The following is a 15,827-nucleotide window of genomic DNA, read 5'->3' on the forward strand; positions in this document are numbered from 1 at the left end:
ATCTAATAGAGAATAAGTTCCGTCCACTAACAAGACATCTAATAGAGAATAAGTTCCGTCCACTAACAAGACATCTAATAGAGAATAAGTTCCGTCCACTAACAAGACATCTAATAGAGAATAAGTTCCGTCCACTAACAAGACATCTAATAGAGAATAAGTTCCGCATAACAAGACATCTAATAGAGAATAAGTTCCGTCCACTAACAAGACATCTAATGAGAATAAGTTCCGTCCAGTAACAAGAATCTAATAGAGAATAAGCGTCCGTCATCTAAAATAAGCCGTCACAACAGACATCTAATAGAGAATAAGTTCCGTCCACTAATAAGACATCTAATAGAGAATAAGTTCTGTACACACCTGTTAAAGATAAGAGGCAAATATAACACCAGACATCATGGCTACTTACTTGAACTCTTTGTTGCTAAACTGTTGTCATTACTTTATAAAAAGCTAAGCCCTTATAATTGTTGGTTTTATGCATCTCTAAAGCTATATATGCTTACAAATGGTTTTAAGACAAAGACAACAATACCTGTTGCGACAAGCTCATAAAAGTATGTTCATTTATGGATGCTTGACGTCAGATTATGCAATAGAAACAAAATGGTATCCTTTAATATTCTATACATCTCTTTTTATTTTTAAAGTCAAAAATTTAAAGTTGTAGTATTACAGTGTGATTTAATTTTTCACTTAATAAACAACCTGGCCCCAGAATCATAAAACAGTCTTAGACTTCAATGGTTGCTTATCGCTTTGTAACGTCATCTGTGATTGACTAATTAAGTATATACTTAAGACTGTTTTACACTTAAGCTTGTTTCATAATTGGGGCCTGATGATTGATTAGGAATGGAAGCTGGATGCGAAGACATGTAACAAAGACTTAATAATATTTCCGTCTAAAGGTTACTCGTGTTAAATACCATTCATTATCAATTTAAGACTTTGAACGACGTTTTGTCGTCTGAAACCTGTATTTTTCTCTGACGAAACGTAGTGACATGGTTTCCTGAATTGGTCAATGTTATAAGCACGTATCAATTCGAATACCTTAGGACTAGGTTGGATACCTGCATAAGATGCAAGATCTTTTTCAAATTCCCATAACCGCTCAATCTTGGTGAATATATGTGGCTTATCTCCACGCTCCTTTCTCATTTCAAAATCTCTGTCTACGCATGCTTGCATTTCCATTTCTGACGGAAGGCTACCTAAATCATCCAACACCACTACAGCAACTTTTGATAAAACATGGGCCATGATGAAGTATGCTACTGCTTCAAGTATTCCGATAAAGAACAAATTGGGATGTCGCACATTGACCACATGCTTATATAAAGGTGTGACCTTAGTTCTGGAAGCGTGTATGACGTCATCACTTAAAAACGGAAAGCTGTAGACATATCCGGTACAAAAGATCAGATCATCAACTTCCTCTTCTGTGTCATCTAGAAAAACAACACTGTCCATGGACATCCGTTTTATTCCTGGCTTTTCGATAATGTTTGCGGGCAAAACGGAATTCAATTTGTCCTTGTTGTGGCTTAGAAAAATCTGTAAGAAAATTCACTTATCGAATGACTAAAACTACTATTTCAGCATAAAGATACAGTGATAACTACGTGGACTACATTGAAGACAGTTGACCTTCAAAATCAAATGTTTACTGATTATGTTACCATGATGATTCTAATATACTTGAACAAATCAGACTGTAACTCATTGTGTCGCAAAGAAGGCGACATATTTTGTTTACAGAAAAAATAGAAATGGAAAACAAAATTATACGCCAAAAACATACTGACCACAGGCTTACAATTACCATGTTGCCTTTTTTACGCGAGTCAAAATTTTGGCGTGATTTTCAGTAAAACGAGATCATAATAGCGGTTTTAAATTTGCGCGATCTGACGTTCATGGCATATGCATGCGCTGTATGAATGAACCATTTATCAATACAATGTATTTAGCTGATGAGATAATTTTTTTGCGATCATTGTAATATTCAGTAAAATCACAAATATATCATCACCACGAATACAACCAGTTGTACGGTACTGCTTGAAACGTGGCATCCATATATATATATATGCATTTGTATAGAATTGTATAATGGTGACATATATAAATGGGACAGACCTGTATAGTTTTGTATAAAGATGACATATTTGTATAGTTTCGTATGAAGGTGACAGAGTTGTATAGTTTTGTATTATGGGTGAAATATTTGTATAAATTAGAATGAAGGTGATAGATTAATACAAATAATATTTGTACAATGTATATATCTGTATAAAGGTAAAAGATTTGTATAATTCTGTATAAACGTGAAAGATTTGTATAATTATTTATAAAGGTAACAGATTTGTATAGTTTTGTATAAAGTTAAAAGATTTTTTTTAAATTTGTATCAAGGTGATGGACTTTTATAAAGGTGAAATATTTGTATAGATTTTTATTAAATTTGTATCAAGGTGATGGACTTTTATAAAGGTGAAATATTTGTATAGATTTTTATATAATGTGTAAAGGTAAATAATGTCCAGTTATAAATATTGTTTTACCTGTTTTGCGCATGGCGCGATTCCGATAGCAATGTCAATTCCGGAATAGGAGGCTCCTAGTATGACCACTTTCTTGTTTGTAAACTTTTCCGGAACTCTATAGTTCTTGCTGTGGATGACGTCACCTTGGAATATTTCAACCCCGTCAATGTCAGGTACATATGGAGTATGTTGATGCCTTTATCAGAATTAGGGAAATAGTGGATTTAAAATCAGGAATAAATCTTTCTAACAACAATCAGTATTTTAACTGAACAGTTGATTGACAAAAAGTCCAAGAATACGTTTTAAAAAAATCGACAAACATGATATATATTTCTATATTTTCTCTGTAAGCGTAAAGATCCACACCGATTTGATTGCCAAACTACAATGTACGTGTCGATATGCAGAAAATGTCAAATGTTAAAGTTATATGTGCCGTAACTGGCCGAAAATTTGGACATGTTATTTTTTCTTCAATTATCTATTTAAAACCATAAGTTTTAATGAATAAAGCTGTGAAAATCATTCAAATGGACAGACAAACATATATAATGTCTTATAAACGTTAGTTGGAACACATAGGTTATGCACTGTGAAATTCTTTTTTTTTATGCCTTATACACGTTTAGATGGAGACATACCTTCAGAAATCACTTTACAATTACTAATAATACTGTAAAAATGTGCAATGAAATTGTGGACAACAATATGGCTTCATGGTCTGACCGTATGAACTCATTTCACTACACTGAAGATGTTAATATAATGAATTTTGGCAGTACTGCCAAAAATCATTTTCAGCTCTTTTTTGTACTCGTAAAACTAAAACCTATACATTGAAAGTATTGTAATTCTCAAAATGTTGGTAACTTTTGGAGTTGAATAATATATTAAAAGCTCTTCTTGATTCGTCACTATGAAAAATACGGCACATATAACTTTAAGAGTTAAGATTGCGTTATCTCACACCTCAGGAGGGGAAATCTCACATGATACCCAGTGCTAGACTTTTCTATCTCGTCCTATCTGTCTGGTACATTTACATGATTTTTGGCGGAATTTTATCCCTTTCATGTACCATTCCGCGCATGTGACGTCATACTTTCGATTCGGTGACTTCACATGCTTCAGATAATCAATATTACTAGAAATATGTGCATGGAGTCATACCATGCATTGTTTGGTTGTCGTGTTTTAATTATTTAAACAGTATGTTCCGATTGATCTTTTTTTTTTGTCTTTGATATAACCGAACTATAGTTTTTGCTCGGAAGGAACTAGGGGGCCTAAAACGGGATAAGTTTGCACTATAACACGTAAAAAGATGAGTTTTACTATATCTTAAGAGATGCGAGAGAAAAAAATCAATGTAATCAATTAGATAAGATTTTGTAACATCCCAAACTCGGCTAACGCCTCGGTTGGGATTATGTAACAAAATCTCGACTGAATTAACCCGGTCTCGATCACTTAAATGTAACAGATTGTATTAATCTTAGCCAAAGTCAACAGAAAATAACACTCCACTACTAATTTCTACCAATCAAATGAAAAACGTGCAAGGAATGTAACCATTTTAATATTTTTTTTATTACAAAAAGGTCCGGAAAAAACGGTTAATACTAACGGTGTAAAACTAAAACAAATGTTTTTTTCTTGTATGAAAAATAGGTATTCGTGTTATCAGAAAATACGAACATCAACTCCAAGATATTGTACTGAAGCAAATTCGCTTCTTACCCTGTGCAAACGATAACAGCATCAAATACTTCACGTTTGCAATCCTGGTTCCGAATGTCTCTATATGATACCGTCCATTCGGGAATCCTCTCGGCGCTATTACGTGTTATGTCTGTTACATACGTATGAGTCTAAAATTATAAAAGTGGAATTAAAACAAGAACATGGTAGTGTGAAGTCGTTTATATATTTATGATATGATGTTCGTCCTATCTGTCTCTCATTTGCTTCTTAATTGCTGTTTGTATTTCCAATGGCAGTTATCACCAATAATTCAAATTTGATTCTCCTGATGTTTTCTGAAGTAAAATATGTCCTTTCAGTTCTATAACCGTTTTTGAATTAAAGAAAAGTTAAGTTAGTTTCAGATTTTATTATGTTAATGCTATTGTAAATGCAAATATATTTGTGTCTGATTTCGCGATTTTCACGCAAACACTTGGGTTTTTAGAGTTTCAATATTACCACTCATAACATTAATTTGTCTCCGTTTGACCTGACGACGAAATAATATATTTTCGTAACTTTCAATATTTGATAAAAATAAATGAAATTATCACCATGACATATTTCCTGAGATCATAGTGCGCGGTAAACCGTTTGATATAATCCAACACCTGATCTCGGTGCATATATGACGAATCTCTCTCTGGATCTGTGTTTGGAAACCCTGGAACCTCCATCAAAGGAGTTGGAAGGTTCGTTCTGAAAAATTACAAAATCTGCATAAATAAATGACGTCACGTTATTGTTTTGTACAAAATATCACCTCGCGAAACCTGCCATACCATAGGGGATGTCATAAAATTGTTCACAGCTAAAATAATGGCATCATTGAGTATTAGGAAAAGTTATTAATAACCATATTAATTAATAATAAATAAAATCGTAATAGCGTACAAAGATCGAAAATGATAGAGGGGTTAAACACCACATATTTTTTTATCTGTTTATGACCTAACTGTACTCACATTAGGTCACGGTACATGCTTGAAAAAACTGGCATGCCATACTCATCCGTATGTGTATTTTCATTATACAGCCATACACCTCCTACGTCACTTCCTCTATCAAAGCATGTCGGGATGTACTTCCGGTCAGACGAAAGGAGATTCCTTAGTGTAGCGAGGCCTGATATTCCAGCACCAATCACCGCTACGCGTTTTACCTGTTCTGACATTTGCTGCAAACCGAAATTGATAAGTTGTGAATGTCTCTCCCGTTTCTTCACTTCAAAGCATGTGAAAAATCACGTTGAAGTAATTATTATTATGTAATAATAAAATAATTTTGACAACTATTGTGTAGAATATGTCACCAACATCAATATAGAGCTCGTGGTTTAACAAAAAAAATCTTCAGAGTGTGCTCCTTCGGATCGGGTATTATTAGAGAACGTCATATAGACCATAATTAATACATACCTAATATATTAGATACTTAATGCTGCTAATTAACTCAAACCCTCTCTTTGTCTCTTTATCCAATCGATGATATCAACACACACGCAAAGAATACATTAAAACATTGAATTATTTAAGGACTTAAGAACGTAGTCATGCTTTCATTCTATGATACATTTGTACCTTGATAAATATCCCATTTCTTACCGTGGACAGTGATGAACTGTTAGCAAATTATTTTTTAATTACATCCGTTTATATTTTGTACATGCAGTATCATGCTTTTGTTAAAAAAACCGTTTATATTTTGTACATGCTTTTGATGCTTTTTTTGTTATTTTGTGTGAAATATACAATATACAATGTTATAAGCTGACTTTAGTAAAGGTTTCGCAGACATGCAGTTTTGATATGACAACATGGCTACGTTTGTTTGTTTGATTAAAGCAACGTCCTATCAACAGCCAGGGTCATGTAGTCCTGAGGCATGCAGATGAATTAATTACACACGAATTGTATATTTATACTGCGATGAATTTAAAAAAGAACAGAAATGCCCCTGAATTATACATTAGACATTGTTTTAAACTTTTGAGTTACTTGAATACACTATTTTTTGTAAACGTGATCATGTAATACACCTTATGCTCTTAGCTGGTTGAAATGAATCAATATATACAGGAAGGAAAGTTTATCATAATATTTGTTTTCTTTGTCTTCTTGTGTAATGCTATGTGTGTCTTGATAGCCGCCAGTTTACCTTAAAAATGACAATGTTTTGTCTAATTTAGAAATAGTCGTATAACCCAGACAGAGGAACATAACATTGATAGTACTTCTTACCTACACGAAAGAAAATACGTACATTGGAAATAGATCGATTTCATATGTTACACTTATATCTATTGGTTAGTTAGAAGTGTGAGTTTATATTTGTATAGACTGAAAGAATTGCATGTCATGTGTTATGGCATCATACAAAAAGAACGCTTTCGTGGGAATTTTGAAAGCAGCGCAGCCATTGGCCAAATTAACTATTGGCTAAGATAGCAAAGCGCGCCACACAACTCAATGTGGTGTATTGTAAAAGTAAGTAAAAGCACCAAGGTTAATGCCTACATGTAATACAATGTTTTCATCAGAATTTAATATATAATGTACACGTAGTTTATCTTATGTACGAGGCTCACAATATTTAGTTAGCCCTCTTACATGTCGTTTGTACTAAACAGACAATAATTTTTCACGTGAACAATTTTACAACCGCCAGTTGCATGATAAGTACAAATGGGTTTCAAAGTGTATGCTTACGTAAATTCTTTTTTCGCACCTCGGACAGGGAAATCTCACATGATACCCAGTGCTAGATTTTTCTATCTCGTTCGATCTGTCTGGTACCTTTACGCGATTTTTGGCGGAATTTTACGCCATTCATGTAACAGCCCGCGCATGTGACGTCATACTCTCGAATCGATGACGTCACACGCTTCAGACAATCAATATTATTAGAAATATGTACATTCAAGTATTTACCATGCATTGTTTGGTTGTTGTTTTTAATTATTAAAACAGTATGTACCGATTGATCAGATTTTTTCTTTGAACCGAACTATAGTTTTACGCGGAATGAGTAAATTCGAAGCGCAGATGAAATGGTCAATCGGCTTTGAACCAGGAGGCCCAAGACGGGATAATTTTACTCTGAATGCGTTTATAGATGGTTTTATTTTATCTTAGAGGCGCGAGAAAATTTTTTATTACCTTTCAGTGATCAAGAACGGGTTATCTCAGCCTCGGGCTAAGATTTTGTTACATCCCAACCTCGGCTAACGCCTCGGTTGGGATTATATTACAAAATCTTAGCCCTCGACCGAGATAACCCGATCTCGATCACTTACAGGTAACAGATTTTATTAATCTCGTCAACAATCAATCCTTGTATCTGCTATAGTCGTAGACAGTAAACATAATGTCTTGATTATTTTGTGACAGAAATATTTCCCGAACCTTGATGACTTGTTTATCTGAATTGTATTTTTTGCATATATTGCCAGAATTTATAAGCTACATAACACTTTAAGAGTCAACAGTAAACCTAATGTTAGCCCTTATGCATAACCACTTCCTATCAACTACGTTTTGGTAAGTACATCCGAGATTTGATAAAAGTATTACCACTTAATACAGGGTCAAATGCCTGAAAACAAGTTTTGTATTTATCCTATGTTTATCGATAAGTCCGGTCCTTCACGTCAGTGCCATATTACATGCATGAATAAGTACATGTATAAGAAATAAAACGTGCACGATGTTTAATCACATTGAGATTTCTGCAAAAAAAAAAAAAAAAAAAAAAAAAACCTGAGTCGTCTCCCTTTTTTGATATTAAACATATTAATATGTTTTTGTGTGGTTGGGAGGGAGCGTTAACGTTTTTGATTATGAAAGGTCTTTTGCGCAGAACTCAGAGTTTTGTAAATATGTGCACATGCGTCTGAGCAATGGTGCATACACACGATTTTCGAAATTTTATTTACATTTTCATATAATAGACAGCAAGTATGAAGTAATCTAGTGTATTGAACCTTACCAAAACATGCTATGTTAAGCTGATATTAAATCGGATATGACTGCTGAGGTTTTTCATAAATATTAGCAATCTCGTACCATAAATTATAATACCAGGTTTTGCTCTACGCTAATTAAGGTTACGACCAGCTTATTTAGAATGTTTCCGAAAAAACGCTGTTAACAACATTGTAAGATCTGGATTAGTTTGTTTAGAAAGTTGTTATTTTAACTTCAAGGTTTGAAAATAAACATATACAAATATCAAAAATTTTGATTTTGAGGTCTTCACTTACAACCATACACCAGTATGAGTCATCTCCGGGTAACACACTTTAAGGTCTATCGCGACACCACATGTCATACTCTAATAACGATATCCAAACAAGACAACAAAATAAAGTACGCTAAATCAGTTCGTAGTGTTACGATAGTGTAAATCGTACCCACTTCGGAAAAGTGTATCTCGCTATTTCAAACACTTGAGCGTTAATTCGGTTAAGCAAAATATGATATCTAGTGTTTCTATGAAGTCAGTACTTGAGATTACGTAGAACTATCCATGACGTCCATCCCGACTGTTGTCTAGTATCCCGTTATTATGTTATTTTGTTTTATGTTAGACATAAGTAGATATATTAGTTATGAGGAAGGTCATAAATAATTTAGATTCTCATTGTAAGTTAAAAATATTGCACAATTATGACTGTATGTGCATAAGTGAAAATCCACAAAATGTAAAAAGTGAATGAGGGCTACTGCTGTCAGTAAATTAGCTACATCTTTGTACTTGTATTGTTTTTAAACCGATGCGTTTTCCCTTCATTCAAACAGACACAAATTCGCAGTATGAAAAGGACAAACTTACTTTGAACAGATAATTTACTTTGTAAAAAATAATGTGTTTCATATAAACGTAAATTATTTCACAAGAAAGCATAGCAGAAAACAGAAACAAGCACAAACTTAAAGATAGTCCACCACCGACTGAGCATATCATCTGGATAATGAATTATGTTTAATCGTATATTTAAGCAATAAAATGTTACCAGATTGGACATATAGTTGATATGAAGCCCATCCCGAGGGAAGAGAAATATTCATGGTGCCCTTGTGGCATTTTCATTTGTGACCGTTTTCAAGTGTGACCTATGGCGCATTGCGCATGCGCAAGGCAAAAATAATGGCATAGTTTAATACATGGATTGGCAAAGCTCTAGCAGACGAAATTGTGTATTACTACAACGTAAATATGGGAAATGTGGACATTCTAGTCAATATATGTAATAATACATGGTGTTTACTTAATGTAAGACTTATATTTCCTTATAAAATGTAAGTGATAGCATATAAAACTTTAATACTATAGGCCAACTCTCATGTAAATAATAGAATGTGATAATGATACCACATCAGAGAGCCGTTTATGATACAAATTTGAGGATCATATTTGAAAATACCCAGAAGAAATATTGAAATAGGTGTTTGATATGTATACACATATCCCATCTAAGTTATCTTTATAACAACAAACATTACAGTGTAAAAATATGTCTTTTGTGTGACCAATTTGTTAACAAATGTATATGCTTTGAAACTGTGACATAAAGAATTTGCCCTTCCATATTCATGTGTCATCCTGACAATATACAGACTCCTCCTGTTTTCAAGTCTCACCCTAGCAATGTATATAATCCTCTCATTTTCAAATGTGACCTCCACAATATACAGATTCCACCCGTTTTCAAATGTGACCCTCACAATATACAGAATCCATCCGTTTTCAAATGCGACCCTCACAATATCCAGCAACCCCCGTTTTCAAATGTGACTCTCACAATATCCAAGACTGTTTACGTAGTGTGACCCTTGCAATATACAGACTCCTTCCGTTTTCAAATGTGACCCTCACAATATACAGACTCTTCCCGTTTTCAAATGTGACCCTCACAATATACAGACTCTTCCCGTTTTCAAATGTGACCTCCACAATATACAGACTCCTCCTGTTTTCAAGTCTCACCCTAGCAATGTATAGAATCCTCTCGTTTTCAAATGTGACCTCCACAATATACGGATTCCACCCGCTTTCAAATGTGACCCTCACAATATACAGAATCCATTCGTTTTCAAATGCGACCCTAACAATATCCAGCAACCCCCGTTTTCAAATGTGACTCTCACAATATCCAAGACTCTTTCCGTAGTGTGACCCTCACAATATACAGACTCCTTACGTTTTCAAGTGTGACCTCCACATTGTACAGACTCCCCCCGTTTTCAAGTGTGACCCTCACAATATCCATACCCCCGTTTTCAAATGTGACCCTCACAATATACAGACTCTCCGTTTTCAAATTTGACCCTCACAATTACAGACTCTTCCGTTTTCAAGTGTGACCATCACAATATACAGACTCCTCCCGTTTTCAAATGTGACCTCCACAATATACAGACTCTTACCGTTTTCAAGTGTGATCTACATATCAACTCCCATTCAATTGTGGAGGTTACACTTGAAAACGGGAGGAGTCTTTATATTGTAAGGGTCACATTTCATAACGGGTTGAGTCTGTTTATTGTGAATGGTCATACTTGAAAACGGGAAGAGTCTGGATATTGTGGAGGTCACATTTGAAAACGGGAAGAGTCTGTATATTTTGGGGGTCACAATTGAAAACGAGAAGAGTCTGCATATTGTGAGGGTCACATTTCAAACAGGTAGGTTCTGTGTATTATGGGGGTCACGCTTGAAAACGGGAGGAGTCTATATATTGTAAGGGTCACATTTCATAACGGGTGGAGTGTGTATATTGTAAGGGTCACATTTCATAACGGGGGGAGTCTGTATATTGTGGAGGTCACACTTGAAAACGGGAGGAGTCTTTATATTGTAAGGGTCACATTTCATAACGGGTGGAGTCTGTATATTGTGGAGGTCACACTTGAAAACGGGCGGAGTCTGTATATTGTGAAGGGTCACACTTGAACACGGGAAGAGTGTGGATATTGTGGAGGTCACATTTGAAAACGGGAAGAGTTTGTATAATGTGAGGGTCACATTTGAAAACGGGTGGAGTCTGTATATTGTGGGGGTCACACTTGAAAATGGGAAAAGTCTATATATTGTAAGGGTCACATTTCATAACGGGGGGAGTCTGTATATTGTAAGGGTTACATATCATAACGCGGGGAGTCTGTATATTGTGGAGGTCACACTTAAAAACGGGAAGAGTCTGGATATTGTGGAGGTCACATTTAAAACGGGAGGAGTACATGTGTATTACTTGTTGTGGGGGTCAGACTTAACAACTGGTGGGTCTGTATATTGTTTGTGAATTGTACAGGTTTATTGTTAAAGCCATACTTTTCAACGGTAATAGGTTTTTTTCTGGATGTGTTCTTCTTATATTCTGATATTAAAAAAAAAAATACGACATTAAACAAAATATTATGGTGAGTTATCCCAAGTAGATTTTAATTACTTGTATTACCTAATGTAAGAAACTTTAAAAAGTCCTCGCAGTACATATTAAATGTTCATATGTACGCTTAATTATCTAATGTATTCTACATCCGTTTTTTTTTTTTTTTTAATTTTTTCTCCTTATCACATTCAATAAAGCTTCTTGTTTATTTAGAGATACTAAATTACCATTTCCCCTCCAAAAACTATACATTTGAAATGTATTCCTGTCATATACAGAACATAACGGCTACATTCTGGACACTCAATAATAGCCCTCCGTCAAGTGAAATGTATCCATAAGTGTTACATAGTATTCCGGTACGGATCGATAAAAGTCTTAGTCCAGTCCATGTATTACATAGTGCCACAGGTCACACTTGAAAACGGGTCACAAATGAAAATGCCACACCCTTTCGGACCCCATTCTTTCGGACAGATGGGATTTATATGAAATGTATGTCCAATCTGATAATAGTTTATTACTTAAATTTCCATTATGATCATTCAATTTCAAAACATACACGTATATACTTTGGATTTCTCGTTTGCGTTTGTATAGACTCAAAAGGTATAGAAATCTTAATAAGAACGAACATCAGAACGAACATAATATAGAGAAACCTGGAACGTCGTATCAACTAAGAATACTAGAAATACAACTTACAAGTAAAAAAAAAAGCATGAAAATAATGGAAATAATAGATAGACGGGCTTATGATTTCATAAGTGGTTTGTCAAATACTTCAAATTGCTTTAAAAGAACAAATTAAATGATATTTTATACTGATGAAAAACTGATGCTTTCTTACTACATGCTTACCTGCTTCCGGTATATATGGCACTTGATGGTGACTTAAACATGATTTGTTTGTTTGTTTGCTTATTTTAACGTCCTATTAACAGCCAGGTCATGCAAGGACGGCCTCCCATGTATGCAGTGTGTAGCGTGTGTGAAGTGCGAGGTTCGTATTTTGGGAGACTGCGGTATGTTCGTGTTGTGTCTTCTTGTATAGTGAGAATAAATTCCGTCCACTAACAAGACATCTAATAGGGAATAAGTTCCGTCCACTAACAAGACATCTAATAGGGAATAAGTTCCGTCCACTAACAAGACATGTAATAGAGAATAAGTTCCGTACACACCTGTTAAAGGTCAGAGGCAAATAGAACACCAGACATCATGGTTACTTACTTGAACTCTCTGTTGCTAAACTGTTCATTACTTTATAAAAAGCTAAGCCCTTATAAGTTTTGAGTTCTTGGTTTTATGTATCTCTAAAGCTATATACTTCCTACATGTATCCCAATAATCACTGTTTCATTTGCTTCTTATACCTAATCTATTTTTAGTAAACCCAGCACTTTTTGTTCTTTTATCGTCTTAATAAACTATCGTTAATTAATCAAACAAAATCAATTTTAATACATGCTATAATAGCATATATTCTGTCAATTTTTATTTCTTTTGTCATATTGGCATATATGTATATTAGACACTAATTCATTAAGATGTGTTTTTATTTTTCCATATATTTTATGCACCATGAGCTTTATGAGTGCCTTTTTAATTTTTACTATTTTCTGTGATAATCTGACTGTGATATCCATTATAATAATACATGCAACGCTGTAATATGTATGGTCTATGATAATATTCCATGTTGTAAATATTGTACATTTTTATGTCGACCACTTGGAAGACGAGTCTGTGACTCAAAGTGTTATCGACTCTAAATAAAGTCTATTATTATTATTATTATTATTACAAGCTAACCGATACTTACATTATATATATAATTTGGCTTCTTAGGTAAAAATATGTTTTTCGTTTAAATATCACATACAGTGTATATAATAATGACAATAAAAAAGCCAACCGAATTTTTTTTAAGAAATTAAACATTTTATTTACTGACATCGTAATATTTTCCTATTGCAACTATTACAGGAAATTCTTATTATCCGATATCGGGTTTTGTGCCCGACTAATGTCGATATTAGAGCTGAAAATGCATTGTTTTTTTTTATATCATTCCGCTCCTAATGTTGATTTTTTAAATTCGTAAAATGAACTTAACCCGCGAAGGGCGTCAGAACGCTTGTTTTCAACGTGAATAAACACCGTAGAGTGATAAAGACCTTCCGAGTGAAAATTTTGCATCAGGGAAATAGGGACACAAAAAGACGATTTTCTCCAAAAGTAAGTAACACGTTACACTACATTTATTTTGCTGGAACACTTAAAAAATCGTTCTGGTTTCAGAACAACTGGAATTATGAAGAAATCTCTTACATTATTTTTATTATTATTATTATTATATACAATGTAAGTTAATTATATGCTTACAAATGGTTTTAAGACAAAGACAACAATACCTGTTGCGACAAGCTCATAAAAGTATGTTCATTTATGGATGCTTGACGTCAGATTATGCAATAAAAACAAAATGGTATCCTTTAATATTCTATACATCTCTTTTTATTTTTAAAGTCAATAATTTAAAGTTGTAGTATTACAGTGTGATTTAATTTTTCATTTTTAAACAACCTGGCCCCAGTATCATGAAACAGTCTTAGACTTCAATGGTTGCTTATCGCTTTGTAACGTCATACGTGATTGACTAATTAAGTATATACTTAAGACTGTTTTACACTTAAGCTTGTTTCATAATCTTGGGGCCTGATGGATTGATTAGGAATGGAAGCTGAGATGCGAAGACATGTAACAAAGACTTAATAATATTTCCGTCTAAAGGTTACTCGTGTTAAATACCAGTTACATTATCAATTTAAGACTTTGAACGACGTTTTGTCGTCTGAAACCTGTATTTTTCTCTGACGAAACGTAGTGACATGGTTTCTGAATTGGTCAATGTTATAAGCACGTATCGATTCCAATACCTTAGGACTAGGTTGGATACCTGCATAAGATGCAAGATCTTTTTCAAATTCCCATAACCGCTCATTCTTGGTCAATATATGTGGCTTATCTCCACGCTCCTTTCGCATTTCGAAATCTCGGTCTACGCATGCTTGCATTTCCATTTCTGACGGAAGGCTACCTAAATCATCCAACACCACTACAGCAACTTTTGATAAAACATGGGCCATGAGGAAGTATGGTAGACTGCTTCAAGTATTCCGATAAAGAACAAATTGGGATGCCGCACATTAACCACATGCTTATATAAGGGTGTGACCTTAGTTCTGGAAGCGTGTATGACGTCATCACTTAGAAACGGAAAGCTGTAGACATATCCGGTACAAAAGATCAGATCATCAACTTCCTCTTCCGTGTCATCTAGAAAAACAACACTATCCATGGATATCCGTTTTATTCCTGGCTTTTCGATAATGTTTGCGGGCAAAACGGAATTCAATTTGTCCTTGTTGTGGCTTAGAAAAATCTGTAAGAAAATTCACTTATCGAATGACTAAAACTACTATTTCAGCATAAAGATACAGTGATAACTACGTGGACTACATTGAAGACAGTTGACCTTCAAAATCAAATGTTTACTGATTATGTTACCATGATTCTTATATACTTGAACAAATGAGACTGTAACTCATTCTGTCGCACAGAAAAAAAGAAGAAATGGAAAACAAAATTATATGCCAAAAATATACTGACTACGGGCTTACAATTACCGTGTTGCCTTTTTTACGGGAGTCAAAGTTTTGGCGTGATTTTCAGTAAAACGAGATCATAACAGCGGTTTTAAATATGTGCGATCTGACGTTCATGGCATATGCATGCGCTGTATGAATGAACCATTTATCAATATTTAGCTGATGAGATAATTTTTTTGCGATCACTGTAATATTCAGTAAAATCAATAATATATCATCACCACGAATACAACCAGTTGTACGGTACTGCTTGAAACGTAGACTCCATATATATATAGATTTGTATAATGGTGACATGCATAAATGGGACAGACTTGTATAGTTTTGTATAAAGGTGACAGATCTGTATAGTTTTCTATGAAGGTGACAGATTGGTATAGTTTTGCATGAAGGTGAAAGATCTGTATAGTTTTGTATAAAGATGACATATTTGTATAGTTTCGTATGAAGGTGACA

At 34.2% G+C, this 15,827-nt stretch overlaps 1 protein-coding gene across 3 annotated transcripts in view; it reads right to left on the minus strand.

Annotated features, from left to right (window-relative positions):
- Positions 1-865: 865 nt before the first annotated feature.
- LOC138310463 (senecionine N-oxygenase-like) overlaps positions 866-15,827 on the minus strand; it is a 54,487-nt gene continuing 39,525 nt past the window's right edge. Inside the window, exons 6-10 of one of the 3 annotated variants that reach the window (XM_069251692.1) lie at positions 5,312-5,481; positions 4,859-5,003; positions 4,299-4,429; positions 2,574-2,751; positions 866-1,563 (exon numbers count right to left, since the gene is read on the minus strand). In XM_069251692.1, the coding sequence (XP_069107793.1) occupies positions 925-1,563; positions 2,574-2,751; positions 4,299-4,429; positions 4,859-5,003; positions 5,312-5,481 (1,263 nt within the window). In that variant the 3' untranslated portion in view covers positions 866-924. Of the gene's footprint in view, positions 1,564-2,573; positions 2,752-4,298; positions 4,430-4,858; positions 5,004-5,269; positions 5,482-15,827 lie in introns of all 3 variants that reach the window. The other 2 variants (XM_069251691.1, XM_069251693.1) reach the window with 2 other exon arrangements.

The sequence above is a fragment of the Argopecten irradians genome, chromosome 16 (assembly GCF_041381155.1).
Source record: "Argopecten irradians isolate NY chromosome 16, Ai_NY, whole genome shotgun sequence".
NCBI lineage: Eukaryota > Metazoa > Mollusca > Bivalvia > Pectinida > Pectinidae > Argopecten > Argopecten irradians.